The sequence below is a fragment of the Microtus oregoni genome, unplaced genomic scaffold (assembly GCF_018167655.1).
Source record: "Microtus oregoni isolate MIOR12 unplaced genomic scaffold, Mior012 000014F_ref0000157, whole genome shotgun sequence".
Classification (NCBI taxonomy): domain Eukaryota; kingdom Metazoa; phylum Chordata; class Mammalia; order Rodentia; family Cricetidae; genus Microtus; species Microtus oregoni.
This window is the reverse complement of record NW_024543073.1, coordinates 36,967,661-36,985,923: the sequence shown is the minus strand read 5'-3', so window position 1 is coordinate 36,985,923 and position 18,263 is coordinate 36,967,661. Positions and strand designations below refer to the sequence as shown.

At 37.3% G+C, this 18,263-nt stretch overlaps 1 protein-coding gene across 3 annotated transcripts in view; it reads left to right on the top strand.

Annotated features, from left to right (window-relative positions):
- Mctp1 (multiple C2 and transmembrane domain containing 1) overlaps positions 1-18,263 on the top strand; it is a 573,552-nt gene that overhangs the window by 405,429 nt on the left and 149,860 nt on the right. For all 3 annotated transcript variants that reach the window (XM_041663341.1, XM_041663343.1, XM_041663342.1), the window contains 5 exons: positions 7,369-7,471; positions 9,160-9,262; positions 9,598-9,699; positions 10,076-10,150; positions 11,925-12,044. In XM_041663341.1, the coding sequence (XP_041519275.1) occupies positions 7,369-7,471; positions 9,160-9,262; positions 9,598-9,699; positions 10,076-10,150; positions 11,925-12,044 (503 nt within the window). The remainder of the gene's footprint in view (positions 1-7,368; positions 7,472-9,159; positions 9,263-9,597; positions 9,700-10,075; positions 10,151-11,924; positions 12,045-18,263) is intronic.

The window sequence follows — 18,263 nt, the reverse complement described above, 5'->3', positions numbered from 1 at the left end:
TTTCAAAAACCATCAGATTCTAAGGTTGTAGTAACAAGATGAACAAAATCCCAAATGAGATATTAAGTAGAAACAATGGAAACTATCAATCTAACAGCAGAAACTTGACAGTGGTAATTTCTGTTTGTGTTTCCCTTGATTGAGAGAGTTTCTATAAACTCCTAATACTATACTAAATTTTTTAATCCAGAAGGGTTTCCTGCATTATAAAAGTCTCTCTCACTAATTAATTTACTTTTGGAAGCTAGTCTGAAATGCTTTTCTGCAGGAGAGTCTACTTACTAGAGGTTCTGAAATATCTAGGAAGGTTGCCACAAAGAGTTTCATGTATTTTATGCTTGTTATAGATAAAATAATATTTTTGAATCTATGCTTGTAAAATAAACATTGTGGATATAATGTTATAAAAAAATGAACTAGAATGAATGTTTTTCTATGTAATGTAAGCTTGTCAGTGCTCATGCAAACCTTTCTGTGAGCTTTTCTCCCTTTCTAGAGCCATGGTCTTCCTGTTCTCTGTGCCCACATCTTAGTTGTTGTTTCCCTTGTCATTCTTTGATTATAAACTCCAACTTCTGGAATCTATCAAATGCTTCAATTTAGGACTCAGTATTACATCTGTTACATGAAGTCTTAAGATATTCTTCTGCATCTAGTTCTAGATTGCAGGGAAGAGAAAAAAGTTAAAGCAGCGTAATGTAGGTGTCCAATGCTCTTAGTTTTGTCTGAAGTGTGTAGCTCAGGAATTTATTGAAATCCCCAATATGATTTCAGAGACTTATGAAGTCAAGCTATCTCTATAATAATGCTAATATGTTCCTTAGTGTTACACTATTTCTCCCGTAAGTACACAATCCACATTTCTAAAGTCTATATTAATGTTCAGTCACTCTCATGTTTATATCACATAGGATTATCATTGTCACTAACATTGAATTACTAACCTTTCATGGTCTCTTTCTATATTTCTAAAATGGTAATTTTAATGATTATGTCATACTGTAAACACTTTTGAAATCTTCAATAATTTTCAACAGTTCCCATGGCAAAATATATAAGAAATGTTTCTAAAGAACCATTATTTTCAAATGATAAAAGGGTTATATTGTCCCTTGAGTGTTCATGTCATTTTTAGGAAATTTTATTTGAAACCTATTTGGGGGACTCCTTTTGATGTTCGGTAGCTTGGAGCTGAAAATGTTAAATGTGCCACAAAGGATTAGGAAACATTAGATGATGGAGATTGTGTTATATCTTACATCATGTCTGTTTAGGTTACATCTTGAAACACACAATTTAATCAAGCTTTGCAATGGCCGCCATTTACATAAATGCACCCTGAAGTCTGGTGATGTTCAAGTGCTTCATGGTTGCTATCCTTACTTCTTGGATATCTTGTATTAACCATGCCAGAGAACTGAGCTCTGATTCCAGCCACTTCTACTTTCCAGACTGCTTTCCTCCCATATCCACTTGGCTGTTCTCCACTTCTTCCAATTCTTCACCCAAACCTCATTTCAGAGTCGCACTGCAGCCACTGAGTTCAACCTATAAATTGTGTCCTCTTCTCACACGACAGTCTGTGTTTTTCTGTTTCCATTACCTGGGTCACTCTTCAGCACATCGTAATCCTGCTGTTTATATTCAATGTTTACCCTCCTTGCCCAGTCCCTTATATAGTTAATTTAAGATGACAAAGAACTTCCTCTTCCTTGGTCATATGTTCTAGTAGACATTCAAAAATATTTATTGAGTAATTCTTGGTATGGTTTTATTGTTAAAAAATTCTATTTATTCCTCTTTTATGATGGTTAAGCTTCTACATTGTATTTTCTTTCAGAATAGGAAAAGGAGCATTATAAAATTATCAGTAGGAATGAAAAGTGTATTAGTTCTAATAGATTGACAGCGTGACTCTAGAGTGTCAATTTCCTTACCACAATGAAACATGCCTGCTTCATAACTTAGAGACTAAAACCCAGTGGGGACCTACTAAAGAGCGTCAGTTAATGCAATTCTACCAATCTGAGGCTTAAAATATGTTAGGCCAGTTGATGAGAAAGCGTACGATCAAAGCTCTATTTCCATTGGTAAGAAAAAGATTGGAAGAAATCTCAACACACGTTGCTTTTTGTTCTAGTGACCCTATGGAATTCACTCAGCTATGACATTGTTATATGTCATGATTGAAATTCAAGTTTGCAGAAAGGACAGATGGCAATCTTGATTATATTTTTAAAAGATTAAAATATAGTCATTGCAAACTGTGGCAACTGAGGAAATTAAACCAAAGTGCTTAATAAATGCAAGACAGGTTCAAAATAAAAGGTCTCTCCCCATGGGTATGAATTGCTTTCCATGCTACTAAAAGCCTCTGTGTTTTCAAAGACATGATAACAAAGAGGTGGTCACTAGGTCCTCCCCACCCCCACATTTTTCGTGACACACTACATCTAGCAAACCATGCCTCTTGTCAGCAGTAAAATGACCCTGGACAAAGCCCACCACGGATGGATCAGGATTTATGCTCTGCTCCAGGAGCAAGAATACCTTTCAGTATCACTCAGTGACTTTAATACTCAAACTACTAGTTTCAATAAACTGAAATCACAACTTGTCACAAAACAGATAGCAGTTGAACAGGGCACTGTGCAAACTTTCCCACAGTTCTTTAGCAGTATGTCAGGTTGTGACCCTGGAGAGGAAGGGCAAGGGTGAAAATTAGCCATTGAACTCACTCTATTAATCCATGGTGTAGTGTTGGAGATTCCCAGAAAGCATGCCTACTGGAGTCAGTTTTGATATCTCTTTATTATTGTAAAATGGATTTATTTAAAAAAGAATGAAGTGGTGAAATAAGGGCTTTGAAGTCTGTTGCAATTTTTCTTTATGATAAGGGGTAAAGGAGTCTCTAGTTTTAATTCACTTGGGAGATTCTTTTTCTTATTAAAAATCTATAGAAAAAAATGCCTTTTAGCATTTAGCTAGATTATAGACATAGACAACTATCCAAGCATACTGGCTTAAAGTGTCTGTTTTATAAGTTATGTTATTCATTTGTAGATTTTTATGCTATAGAGACATTATCAAAGAGCTGCGTGAATCAATTTAAACGAGATATTTCTGATTACAAATTGTTATAAAGTTTACTTTTTGTGATGGTTCTTCACTTTAACAAAAACTGGTGTTTTTTCTAATGAACAGTTGTCTGATCATCACAGATCACAAGGGTCCACTCCACTGGGGAAACTCTGCTTGTCTTTCCTGTTCCTGTCCCAGGATTATGAAGTTATGTGCGTCCTTCTCATTGCTCCTGCTACACTTTTCACTCAGCTTTATTACAGTTCTTGCAACCCTGCATAATAATTCTGCATTTACACTTCTATCATGTCTACTAAATTGTGCATGCCTTGAGAGCTCGACTATGTCTTAATTATACTTATAATTCTGGGGTGAGCAGTCAATTGAGCAGGCACTCAATGTGATGAATGCTTCAGAAGGCACTTCCATTTCTCTTTAGAAAATTATCAACATTAGAAATTACTATGTTCTCAAGGAAGGCAAGATTCTCTGCTGTCATTGCAGTTAAAGCAATCAACACTACATCTACCACACAGCACAACTACAATTTCTGCCTTCCATTAATTCCAAATTCTTCAGTTTGTTACATTTCTAAGGAAAGAGATAGCTATTTTTATCACCAAAATAACAGAAGTTAAGAAAGAGACTATTGGTACCCCATAGGTCTGCCTTGGGCTTAGGACAAAAGTGAAAAGAATAAAATAGATTATATAATCTATACAGTAAGATTTTTGGTTAGTAAAAAGTTACAAGAAGTAAAACTGCACTTCACCACTGACTACTGCCTTTATTTCTCACACTAGACTTCTAGTCATTGAGGAAAAGCGTGCACTCTGCAGAATACTGTGTGCTACTGAGCATCAGTCAGTACTCTATCCCAGAGGCCACCACTCCAGTTCTCAGTATTACAGAGTCAAAATAGAATGATAGAAAGGAGAAAGGAGTGTAGAACTCATAGGTGACTACTGATTTAGTTCACCTCTAGTGTTTGTCTGATTGTTTCTACTTGCTTATGTGGTAAATAATAATAATAATAATAATAATAATAATAAATTAATTAATAAATCCTGAAAAACTAAGGAACGGAAAAGCCAGTGTTTGCAAGCAGTAAACTTGAAGGCACTAAGCAAGCACACTGCTTACATCTGCTTCTTCAAAAGTGAAATAGAGTGTATGCTTTAGTTCTGAACTTAGAGACCTTGGTATGGCCCTGTGCTATTAATGCTAATAGTACTTTGCAATTGCCCTTGACCTATGTGTCAGAAGGGCTCTTTCTAAGTTAGTGAAAATAATAGTGGTCAAAGACTTGGCATTGCATCAATTTCCTTTACAACAAAAGGTATCTTTTAATAAAAAGATGAATAAAAATTCAATAAGCTTTCTTTTTATCTACCTTATTACTTTTATTTTTGAGGTTATATTATAATTGCTTCACTTTTCCCTTTCCTTTCTCCAAACCCTCCCATATACCCATCATCTCTCTTTCAAATTCAGGAGCTCTTTTTTCATTATTGTTATTACATGTATATATTCCTAATACAATCTCTATAGTATTTCTCAGATGTATGTCTTCAGGGCTGATCAGGGTATTGGATAGCCAGCTGGTGCTCTTCCTTGGGGAAGACTGTTCCTCCCACTCTCCATTGCCTGTAATCATTTAAACAAACTTTCTTCTCTTGTCTTTGCCAGATTCCAGAGATAAAGGGACTAGAAATAGGGCTTGTTACAATCTCACATAAAATGTGGCCAAGCTAAGTTTAGTTAAGGGTTTTCCAGCTTCTAGTAATGTCAGACACCATTTGAGTGTTCAGTATTGGCTCTGGTACGGTTATGATGCTCTACTCTAAAAGATACCCAGAACCCAGTTGCCTTTTACTACCTGAACTGGCTGTCACTGGTCTCTCTCATGTTCCCGTCGCCCACAGTACTGGACTGGCTCTCACTGGTTTCCTTCGTGTTCCCGTTGCCCACAGTACTTACTCCTCAGATATCCATCAGGTCAGATCAATCCTCAACTCAAATTCCTCCAAAGCATTCTGTCCTTCAAGAGAGATCCATGGTTTTCAAATGCCCACTGCCCTCCTTCTCCCCTGTCATCTAGTACACACGTTCACAATCTATTTCCTCAGTCTTTCTGGCATCCTGAATATTGCTAGTAAGCCAGCTGTAGCCGCTTCTCTGGCCTTTGCAGGATCTGCTCCTCCGGGCAAACCACGGCTCACTCTGTTACCTCTTTTTTCTTCATCTCCTGAAGATTCTGTGCACACAAGCGCTCCGCATCACATTTCCCATCATTTAATTCCAGCATTATATTTATCACTTGAAACGTGCCAGAATGAAGTCATCTTCTTCGGTCCAAAACTCCATGAGCACAGGGATTATTTTAATTGTTTTGTGCATTGCTATTTCTCTATCATATACAATCCTGGTTGTGATAAAGCAATGAAGACTTCTCAAAAATATGAAACTTTTTATGTCCTTACCCAGCTTCTGATTAAGATGTGGTATTATTATTGGAAGAAATCTTGCTTAGAGGTTTACATACACATATTTTTCAAAAGCTGTTTGTGCCTGCCTTTGTTTGCTGGTCTCAAAATTCTATGACAGCAAATTAAGTTATTAAAGTCCCAAGTGAAACCAATTACACTGTGTTTTAATGAACGAGATATTTTCAATACCTACTTTGGTGGAGTGCAGGACTTGGAAATGAGAGCAGTGAAGGTAAGAACCACAACCCATAATCTTGGCAGGCAAGGCAAAGCATGTGGCCAACTCGCCACCAGACATCAGAGGACCAGTTCTAGTCTTTGCTGAGAAGAATCCTCAAGACCCCAGACCGAGGAAACTACCATAATGTTAAATTGTGCAATTACATTGGGTTATGTAAGACTACTAAATTAACCCATGCATTCTAAATCTTTTTCAATATAAAATTAGTAAGTTAAAGGTGAGGTAAGCTTGTGTTGCCCATTTAAGAGTTATCCTATGACAAATAAATATACTCCTGTGTGGGTATACAGAGCTTTTCTGGCACTGATAGCTAATAAAATTTAACTGAAAATCTCAGATGATGCTTAAGGTTTCACACAAGTGTAAACTACTGTGGCTACAATTCACAATACATTTAAAATGATTGTTCTTTATCATTAAAGCTAATAATATGCACATTAACCTCTTATGTAGTCTAAATCAATATTGTAGTTTAAAAGATATGACCTCTGGACAGCTTTGTCCAAATATTGATTCCATTGTCATTTGTATAAGGTATCAGACGAAGTGCATGATACACCAGCACCATCCCTGCTCTTCTCAGAGAGCCTTTGACTTTGTGAGTTCTTATGAAATGAGACAAAGAAACGGAGACATCCCAGAATGTACACATGGGATGGATATCTGAGTATAGCAAAGCAGAGTCACATGGAGAGATAATGTCCAGGCCCTGAGACAAAGAAACGAAGACATCCCAGAATGTACACATGGGATGGATGATCTGAGTATAGCAAAGCAGAGTCACATGGAGAGATAATGTCCAGGCCCTGAGACAAAGAAACGGAGACATCCCAGAATGTACACATGGGATGGATGATCTGAGTATAGCAGAGCAGAGTCTCTATGGAGAAATAACGTCCAGGCCCTTTATTTCCAAAAGACATTAAAAGCAGAAGTGCACTTTTAGCATGCCAATTGCCTGTTGATCTTGAGTTCCAAATAGCAGACTTACTCAGCCTCATAGGCTCTGATTTTCTTTACCTTTTTATGAATCTCATGGATATCTCAGGGGAAAGTAGTTCAGCCATAGTCAACTTCAAGTGGTGTCCTTTGGCAGTAGAGCCATTTTCTCTCAAGTTACTTGTTTGGAAGGCCCTCTGATGAGTTTCTAGTGAGCGAGTTAAGTTGGAAAGTGTAGCTGTAAGATGGAAGAGATTGACTGTTCAAATGGTCACAATAGAACCAAGAACAGAAAGAGGATGGGCACACTGCACTTTCGCACCACACTGTAGTGTTCTCTGTGTTGAAAATTATAACAGATCAGGAGTCAAGCTATATACTTTGGCCTCAGGTTCTAAATCTCTGCAAAGCATAACAATTGCTAATATCCTGTTACATCTGTTTTTATGAGATTTGCTATTTTAACTTGTAAGTTTTTTTATTTGTTGTTCATTATAAAACTTTTTGGGGGGGAAGTTTGTGATCAAAACAGATATGATCATGATACCATCAATGTGCGTATATGCTGAAAAAAACAAAAACAAACAAACAAACGCGTTCTCTGCACATCTCCCGTAGGTAAAAGTGATCCATTTTGTGTGGTAGAACTGAACAATGATAGACTGCTGACACACACTGTCTACAAAAACCTCAGTCCTGAGTGGAACAAAGTGTTCACATTGTAAGTGTAATAATTACGTCATGCTTATTTTAAAACCGGTGTGAAAATATAGTTCACCCTGAAAGTGTGTGTATGTGTGCACATGCATGCGTGCACATGCACACACATATTTGTGTATTCCAGTTCACAGTGCAACACGTTTGCTCTGCCTTTACTAACCATGAATTTCCAAACCCCCTCCCTACCTTCTCAAGAGTAAAACTTGGGAAAAAAGGGGTATGTCCTTTTTCTTTGTTTTCACTATAGACTTTTTTTTTCTGCTGTGCTTTTATGTGGCCTGACTAAGGGTTTGCTCCCCACCACTGAATCTGCATACTGCTTCTTCCTTTTGTACGTTCTATTGAAATTCTTCCCAATTGCATAAGAAGGACAAAGCTCTGTTTGTCCCACCACAGAAACTAGCAAACAATCCAGTCGGGTTTGGCAGATGCTTCTTCTGGCCTTGTTTCATTTTAGCACAATAAGGACATTAAGCATTGTCCTAAATCTCAAAACAAGCTTTGAGTTAATTTTCCTTTGTTTTAAGAAGTTTGTAAATCTTTTGCACTGTGCACCGTGGAAGCTGTGCATGCTGCACTGTAGGAGTGGACGAGTCCCTTCTTTTAAACTGGGCTGAAGAGAATGGGTTCCACAAAGCAGAACTCTCCAAACAGAAGTACTTAGCAGTTTTCTAACATGGTTTTATTTCTTGTACATAAAAAACTGCTAAATTCCTCATTAATTCCTTATAATGTCGCTGCTTAAGAGCCAGTAACTAATCAGCTTTCATTATCTGACCAATTTATTTTTAAGGAATTCCACATTTTTATAAGAGATGAAAGCCTAGTCAGGAGGCTTGCACTCCTGAGAGGGCCATGGAGAGTGTTTTCTCTAGAATGCATAATTGAATGAATAGGTTTGATTATTATCAAAGCGATTAATTGATTGTGCCCTGGTAAAGCCTCTTTTCACGTGCAGTTATGGTGTTTCAGTAATGAATATATTCTTTTTAGTTTTCTATTCATTCGGATTTTCTTGGTAAACAATTGATCAAAAAATAAAAGCTGTCAACAATTGATACTTATTTTTCTTGAAGCAAAAATATGCAGAATTCACATGTTTTTTTTTACTATCATGTGTTGTCTTTTAATCTTACTGGCATATTGGGATATAACTTTTTTTTTCTAAATCCAGTCTCTATTTTGATTTCTCTGCTTGCTACAAACCTAACTTAGTAAGTGCAACAGTAAGAACTATAAAAGATGGACAGGTCATAGTATAGTGAAAACAATAAGAGTTCAAAAATCTATGTGGCTCTTACTGGTAGCAAACCTGTGATAGCTTACACAGGAGTTATGCAATTGTATGATTTATTGTTAAACGTGACAGAGAAGCCTAAATATTGCCAGCAGTACTTAGTGATTTTTCCAGCAATTTATTCTTTGCATATCCAGCTCAAAAGTGATGTCATTCAAAAAGACCTGAAATTTACAGCCGTCTTCAGAGTTCCTTATGCTATGACCCTTGCTGTTGTCACGTTAGACGTATTAGGAGAAACTTTCAGCTTCCACCCTACCCTGTATATGTATATCTGTGTGCAAATAATACACGTAAAAATAAAAATACAGAAAACAGCTAGTTCTAAGATTTCAAAACCTCTCTATCTTTGCTAATGGAGTCTTTTTCCCTCGGGTTTGTTTATTACGCAGCAACATTAAAGACATCCATTCAGTCCTGGAAGTGACAGTTTATGATGAAGACCGTGACCGCAGCGCCGACTTTCTGGGCAGAGTTGCTATACCATTGCTGTCTGTAAGTTTCAGTCACCTGACGCACTGTTCCGTGTTGCTTTTGCTCAAGGAAAAAAAAAAAAAAAAACCCTCAGCTCTATGTCTGTCATTTCTCAACCAAGGTCTGTAATAAGAACACTAAAAATTTTAACATACTCAATGCACGGCCATGTTGAATCCCATGATAGTTAATTTTTCTTGACAGACTTGATCCTGGTAATGAACAGGTACTTGTCAGAATTGCCACAGTTGTTTTGGGTTCTCTGTCAGTTTCAGCAGCTGGGGGTCAAAGGTCACTGGGGGAGTGTATTCAGTGGAGACCGTGAGACAGACGGCTGTCATGTCCTTTTCCCGCAGATTCAAAATGGTGAACAGAAAGCCTACGTCTTGAAAAACAAGCAGCTGACAGGGCCAACAAAGGGGGTCATCTATCTTGAAATAGATGTGATTTTTAATGCTGTAAGTCTTAACTTTGGCTTTTTTGTACTGCTAAAGAGTTCAGTTTCATGAAAGCTTTTGTTCCTGATTTGTAGAGAATTTCTGTCATTCCTCATTTTCTCTAAACCTTGATGTATCTTGGAGAATATGCTTCTGGCACACCCACACTTTCTGCTACAGTGGGGCCGCCGCGGTGTGCTTGGCTGCTGCCCGCCCGCCTGCCTGCCTGCCTGCCTGCAGAGGGATGCGCATGCATATGCAACTGTATACATTTATATTTTATGAGCACAGCAGCCAAGACTTTGAAACTTTAGAAATTATTGCAAATTGAACTGCATGCAAAACTTGTGAACAGTTGTAATATATGAACCCCTAACACACATGTGTTGATGCGTAGGTGAAAGCCAGCTTACGAACATTAATACCCAAAGAACAGAAGTACATTGAAGAGGAAAGCAGGCTCTCCAAACAGGTAAAGAGAAAAAGAAAGAAAGAAATATTAATCCCTCTGGGAAAAACTGATTGATTCTGTAAAATATCAGAGTAAATTCAAATAAACCTTGGAGGTCTGGAGGGGGGACGTCCTTAGAAATTTTGATCACCTACATATTGAAAACGGCTTTTTTTTCCTTTCTTTTCCTTCCTTGAAAAGATCAAGCAAAGGCAAAACCAAAGTAAGCAGTGAGATTGGGGTGGTAAGGAAGGAGAAGGGAGCTGGGGCTGTGCACCAGTGGAGGGGGGTCATCTGCACCCTAAACTACAATTTGATTGTCACAGAGTGTGTGAGGGAGGTTCAGAACCGTGCACAGACCACCCAGGTATGATGCAGGTGTGCGGTGAATGAAGGCAGGACTTCCTTCTAATTCAGTGAGGGGTCTTTTAATTAGATGTTAACAACATTCCCTTCAAGTGAACTCTCACTGACATTTTCTACTAAAACAAAAACCAGGAATTCTGATCTTCCTTGTATGATGCTGCCTTAAACTAAGATTGGTATTTATCAATAATAACTTAAAATTTTCTTTAATATCAAGTTAAGAAAGTGCTACCTACCCTTTTTAAATGTTTACTACAGTTTACAAAGCTAAAATACAATGTGTTTATTATGGCTATAAAGTCACTGAGCTTACTTTTACTGTTAAATATTTGATAATTTTGTGAGCCATGAGAAACCATAAAATATTTTTATTTTTAATCTAGTAAATTCACCACAAAATGAGACTTTTGGCATTTAAACAATGTGTGTTACAAATGACTTATCTAAATAGAAAACCATGTTATATTTCTCTATAATTTATAAGAATAATAATAAAAATTGTTCCTAAAAAAGGTGCTAGGAACCAAGAAGGAAAATACACAGGGAGACTCTCTGACTAAACAAAATTCCAGTTTTAAATGTGTTTTAACCGCCATGCACACACATGAACTAATTTTATACATGTGTACTTTTGTCATTTGAACTCAGGTAATTTTACATATCTGTTTCTTTAAAATACCAGATTGATACTGGACTATATTTAGAGTATTAATATATTAACTTGCAGACTTATGATTAGTTTAATTATCCATTTCTGTAAGTAACTTTTTAACCCATTATCTAGTTCATAGATATCTTTTTGTTGTTGAAGTCATGCTATAGCTTTTGTTTTAAATTTAAATTCTGTGAGTTATCATACGTATTTTTTCTAATAAGAGATTTTGCAGCATACTCAGTTATTATAAAAGTTTCCTAGCTTTTAAATCATAGGAAAATAAAGAGAAAATATAGAGTGAGGGATGGTTATAGACAGAACAGTCCTATTAAGTGGAAAAAGCCCTTGAAATCACAGTGCTTCTATAATAAACTGCATTAGACAGGCTTAGAACTCTGAACATTTCAAGGTATCCAATTCACTTTGAAGCATCTTGAAATTAAAATATTTAATCTATCTTAAAAAGAAGAGAGTTCAAATTAACAGGGGTACATGTTTCATAAGTAGCAGATTTTTTTAATGAACAAACATACCAGCTTATATGAAAACATTATTTTTAAATATACATTTAGCTAAGAAATAGTTCATCCCATCTAGTTCTTCATCCATTAGTGCTTCCTGTCCTTTACCTAGTGAGCCAAATCACTTGGTATCTTTGTCACCTTATTGCCTCTCTGGGTCCATTCTAAATCACCACGAGCTTGTAGAATCATACAATATACTTGATTGTTCTCAGTCTTGTAAACTCTAATACTGTTTGTGTTTTCCTTACAGCTGCTTCTGAGAAACTTCATCAGAACGAAGCGCTGTGTCATGGTGCTGGTAAACGCTGTGTACTACGTTAACAGTTGCTTTGACTGGGACTCACCCCCAAGGAGTCTTGCCGCTTTTGTGGTATGATCACACTCTACTGCTTGCCCGTTGTTGTGCATCAGATTCAGCAATCTCAGCTCCAGCGCTCTGTGGCTATAGTAACAGTTATGTTGATAGAGTCATTTTAAAACTCCTATTTTGAGACTTGACTAGACAGATTTGCTGTGGGCAGGAACCTGATGGATTGTTCAGGGTCTGAATCCAAGAATATATTCCTCAGATTTCCGGAATGCAAGACATCTTAGTCAAATTTTCTCTGACACTTAAAAAGTAAAATTTTGCATATTGTACAATTCCAGATCCAAATAGGAGAGTCAAAAAAATACTTCTCTGTGGAGAAAACAAACAAGCAAACAAACAAAGACAATGGCAACAGCCCTGACCATCCACACTTTGGTTTTATTTATTCTGTAAGTATTTTCAGGAAAGGAACGCCACTGGCAGTAGCATGCTGGTTGGTAAGCTTTAATAAATGAGCAGAGCACAAAGGGATGGGACCTATTTGAGAGATGATTCTGTGGTTTCTAGTTTTAAAAAGTCACAAATGAGAATGTAATCGAACAGATATTCTCCACACAAGGTTCATCCTCTACCCTTTTACACAGATCATTTAAGAAATGATACTGAGACCAACTAGCAGCAGCAGAACAATCTAAAAAGGCACTTTCTCTGGACCTAGCTAGGATCTCTGTACTCACACTATTTCTGCTTGGTCGACGTTTTACCTGAGGTTTCTGTGGAGTCCATCTTTTGAAAGGCTTTATTTTGTGTTTGCTAGGAAATGAGCATCTTACACTTTCTTGAAGTTGCCAGTTTTGCAAAATATGACATTATTATGAGGGTTTACAGAAAGGCCTTAATTAGAGTACCAATCGACTTTTATATGACGGTCTAATGAATGTATGTTTTAGTCCTTCGAGTTCGGTCCTCTGCACAGGCCATGTCTGGGAGTTTCACTAATGTCTGAGCACACGAACAAAGACTGTGTATGTCCCTTTGTGTTGTCACTTACCAGTTAGCAGCCTGCTTCCCATAGACATGTTGTTGTTTTCTTAAGGAGGTGACTGCCACCATCATTGCTTAAGAAATACTTCTCTCTGTGCTTGTCTGATAGCTCTCACATAATAGATATAGTGGGGCATTCTGATTTCCATGAGCATAGCGGCATTATGATAGTCAGCAAAACGATAGACAATTTTTACATATATATTATCATTAATTTCAGGTTCTATGGGGACTTAAATAACAATAAAACTCTACTGAAAATATCTGCTGCTATTCCTGATTGGCTTTTTTAAAGCCATCTCTGTGGCTGTTTATGAAATTTGAAAACATAAAAATGTATGTAATTATATCATTTATTCAGGATTGCTCATTGTGGACTGTTTGGCATTACAGTGTGTTGTGTGAGTCTTCATAAACTTCTTCCAGTTTCCTAAGGTCATTTTTAAAATTAATTCAAGATGGCAGCTCCTTTTTATAATCTCCTTTTGCTTCTTAAAAAGAGAAAAGAAACCACTGAAACCTGAGAAACAGAGACACCTGCCTGTAATCTCACTTACAGTGACATCATTAGAAGGAAGCAAAGCGCTGCAGAAAATGCAGTGTCTGCCTCAGTCAGTAACCAGTTTGTAACAGACCAAGCCAAATGCAAGGGGTTTGCTCTGTAAAGACTGCAATAGTAAAGGTAGGAAACGAGGATGGAACAGGAAAGAACACAATAAAATGTGAAGAAACCATTAACCATTTTGTTGGAAAAAAGAAAAAGTAATAGCACTTTACTGAATATGGTTGAAGTGATAAATATCGAGCTCTCTTTGCTGAGGCTCCGGCTGGGAGTCCATGCAGTGTTCACCCTGCTGTCTTCATGCCGCTCTCTGTCACTGAAGGGCAATAGAAGTCAGTGAGCCTCCAGGATAAACAGCCAACGAAACTCTTTGAATAAGGCTGCCAATTTAAAATTTTTCTTAAAGAAACACCAAAAAAATAAGTTTACTATAATAAATCTGATTATTAAATCATGATAAGAACTTTCAATACTATCAAAGCAATTTACCTATGAAATTCTGTTATAATCTCTTATCAATAATCTACTTAATCATAGATTGAATTCTGATATAGAAAGTTTTGTACAAATAGAAATTAATGTTTATCAGTTACTCCCTATGTGCCAGGGATCTATTGTTTATACGTAAATAAATGAAAATGCTCTTGCACTAAGAATTTAATATTTTCAACAACTTCATAATGTAGATTCTATTTTTCCTAGTATATAGGTGAAGAAACTGAAGCTCATGAATGTAGCTTGCCTTATGCCACACAGTAAATATTCTTTTCTGTAGAAGACTTTAAGATGTATACCTGAGATTTGTGATATAAATGCAGAAAAAAACTTGGTAAAAATTTTTAGCCATCTTGCAGAGAGTAAATGAGGTATTTAAAAACAAAATCATTCAAAGTTGCTATTGCATAAGCAGAGGTTTATTAGGGCAATTTGTTGAAAAGAACTGATTTCCATTAGATGAACATAGCAGTGCCCATTGTTACAGACATATTGTTCCCATCATGCCCTCTTGACAGATCATGGGTCTATTATTATAATATTGGTTCCATTTGGCCCATTTTTCCTAGCTGCAGCTGCCTCATGAAGGACATGCATTTATACCATTATGTGGCTTAGTTTTAGGGCCAGATCAGTATGCTTTTTAATGTTTAAATGAATATGAATTTTTTTCTATTCCATTTTGGTTTTCTCTTCTGATTCAGTTCTCTGAAAAACAAATGCAAAATAGTGAGGTCAAAATGGAAGAAAACAATCCTATTTTGCATCTCGGTGTCAATGAGCGTAAAAATGCAGACAGTAGCCCCAGCCTCCCAGCACCACCTGTGAGCAGACCATAGGAACAAAACCAGGGGGAAATGGCAAAGCTAAGCAGGTCGGCTTCTGGAAGAGTTTGGTTTCTAAGTTTTCTGATGAATATTATTTTTCAAAGGGAGCTCTTTTGTCTGTGGTGTAGCAGGCAGTGCTTGTCCCTGGGAATCAGCAATTGTAGACCTGGAAATATCTTACAAATTGGACTAATTTTCACCAGACTCCAGACCAGACATTTGTGTTCTCGTGGAAGCCAGTGGTTGCAGAACGGGAAGAGGAAAGGAGGGCAAGTGAGCACACATTCCTTCTCCTCAGCACTGTCATTTCTCACTGTAACGAGCACAAAAATAATTGGAAAACTGAGCTATCAGCAAAAGGACACACTTCAGTATGTGTCAGAGAATTATTTTACAGGACAAACTTTAATCTTTAAATGTGATTGTAGATAATTTGCGGTAGCATCTGTCCGTTTGGAATTGTTTTAGCCTTTTCTGTCGTTACACAGCAAGTGCTGCTGTGTTTAACATTAACATTTGATATTTTACACATTTAATTTCTGTTCTGCTGTGTGGTCCTTGGGGAATGAAACCCTAGTGCTACATGAGAGAGACAAAGTATTGATCAGTTAACATTTCAGCTACATTTATGTATGTCGCAAAATTAATGAAAATGCCAGACAAAAAATGTCAGAGTGCACAAAGAGGTAGAATTTAAATTTGATACTTTAATGAAAAGTCTTAAGATGTGCATATCAAAAATGTCCTCTTGCCTTTAAAGTCCAAATCTGTACAGAATAACTAGAAGGAAACACATACTTAGAGGAACAATGAACATGAATTATGACAAGAAAGCAGCTCCTCACGGCACCTTGTATAGCAAAACGGCATGTCTGAATGCATAAAATACTTTTGTTTCTGTTTGTATCTAAGAAGCTATTGGCTTCAACCCTCTATCCTGACCAACCCAGGCAGACTTTCTAGTAAGATTCTGGCTCTCTCTCTCTCTCTCTCTCTCTCTCTCTCTCTCTCTCTCTCTCCCTCTCTCTGTATGTGTGCTTGTAAGTGAATGAGCAGAATTCTATCTATAGTAATTCGATGAAGACCCTGGTTCATTATTAATTCTTTCCTGGGCATTTTATTTGCCTGCTTTCCTTTGCTTCCTGACAATTTTGTGTTCCCTCTTCTTTTCAAAAAGTCCCCATTTTTTGGAAAGAATCACACTTTTATTTTTCCAGAAAAGCTGGACCGTTGTGGAGGTAGAGAGAACAAACAGGATGATACATGCATAGACTCACATGTGGGAGGTATGTGTAGGCAAATGTTCCGAATTAAAAGTAAAAAAAAAAAAAATGAAGAAACCACAGGAAAAGTAGGACCCAACCTTGGGAGGCAATTGGAATAAAGGGCAGTGTCCTAAAGATCAGAGGCAGTTAGCATTCTTTACTGTGTGCTCCCTGTATACAGAGTCTGCTGCCATTAAACAGCTTAAGGATTTCTCTAACAACTATTACAAGCTACACAGGCATTGTAAGTGGCTTTCATGGTTAAGGACTGAAAGGCCATGTTAGTCAAGGAGAAATACCAATGTGAAAACAAAAGCATCTCTGAATCACTGTGGTCCCAGTCCTGGTGTATATAGCGGATGTAGGATACAAAGGCATCTCTGCATCGTTATGGTCCCAGTCCTAGCGTACATAGCAGATGTAGGATACAAGGGCATCTCTGCATCACTATGGTCCCAGTCCTAGCGTACATAGCAGATGTAGGATACAAGGCATCTCTGGGTCGCTGTGGTCCCTGTCTTAGCATACACAGCGGATGTAGGATACAAGGGCATCTCTGCGTCGCTGTGGTCCCTGTCTTAGCATACACAGCGGATGTAGGATACAAGGGCATCTCTGCGTCGCTGTGGTCCCTGTCTTAGCATACACAGCGGATGTAGGATACAAGGGCATCTCTGCGTCGCTGTGGTCCCTGTCTTAGCATACACAGCGGATGTAGGATACAGGGCATCTCTGCATTGCTGAGGCCCCAGTCTTAGCTTACATAGTGGATGCAGAAGGTAGGGTAATTGTGCTGGATCTAGAGAAAGCACTTCACATTTACAGCAGAAGTTTCTGTTTGGAGAATTTAATAGACACCAGTAATACCACACCAATGAAATTATGACAATTTTCAAACTATTTTTATGGGAGCATTTTTCTGCTACACTTATTTTCTTAGAGATAGAAAAAAATACAATGGAAATGTTCCAGGCACACGTTTTGTTACTTTCCCCACAGCAACAAAAATGAAGGAGACCTGAAAATCAAAGAAACAAGCACCAATGAAATGTGATGTACTACTGATGGTGCTGTGTTTGTGCTCATGGGTTTGTCTTAAATTATATATCTAAATTGCCAAAGCCTTTCCCCTGCCATTCACAGCACATGGTTTCCCCTTCAGTAAACTTAGATAGTTAAGAAAACAATACTTACAATTTATATATATTTTTTACATTAAACTTCACTAATGTAAGGAAGATACTTGCCTAGAATTTTATTGATTTAGGAAATTATATACCTCTAAAGTTGCTTAAATTTCCACTTACAGAGTCAAAAATATTGACATTAAGAAATTTCTAACAAATAGGCTGAAAACACACTCATATGAAAAACTGATAATAGAAACACACATTCCCATGCCCCCAAATTTATCTCAATTACTTGCAAGAATTCTTTTTCAAATATTGTCCTTGATTATACAAAAAGTTACAGTTGGGTTTTCTTTCACAAACATCGTATATAAATTCTTACAGTCGCAAGAACACCCCGGAGAAAGTAATCGTTTAAATATATAGAGTTTCAGGACTGGTCACCCTTAGCTAATGTCAACCTGAAGTCTTAAGAAGCATGGGAGGTAACAGATCACGGCGTGCCCTCTGATCTTGTGCGAGGAGATATGATGGCCGGTGCGCACACCCATCCTCACACAAAGTCATCCCTGCGTTCTATAGCCCTGGATATTATATAATAACCCAGTGCTTGGTCAGATCCACACTTTCTTCCCTTTGAATGATACTGATGCCCTCTTTTGTTTACATTAACAGATGTCTGCAAAGGGACTTTCTGGTCTTTGAGGGAGTTGGTCACGTAAGACTCAGAACTCAGGTCTGTTAGGTATTGAAAAGTATATTCCTCCTACATTTTGTTTTATGTTTACAGTAACAAGAATTGGATCCTGAAGAGGTCACACTCAGGCTTTCTGTGATTTCAGCTCTACCTCCTTTATCCTCTAATGTGGATAGTGTCATGCTGTTATCTAGGAAAGTTTTATTTTCTGGGTAGGAATAATTAAACCATTTCACTTTTGCCAAGGTATGTGTTGCTA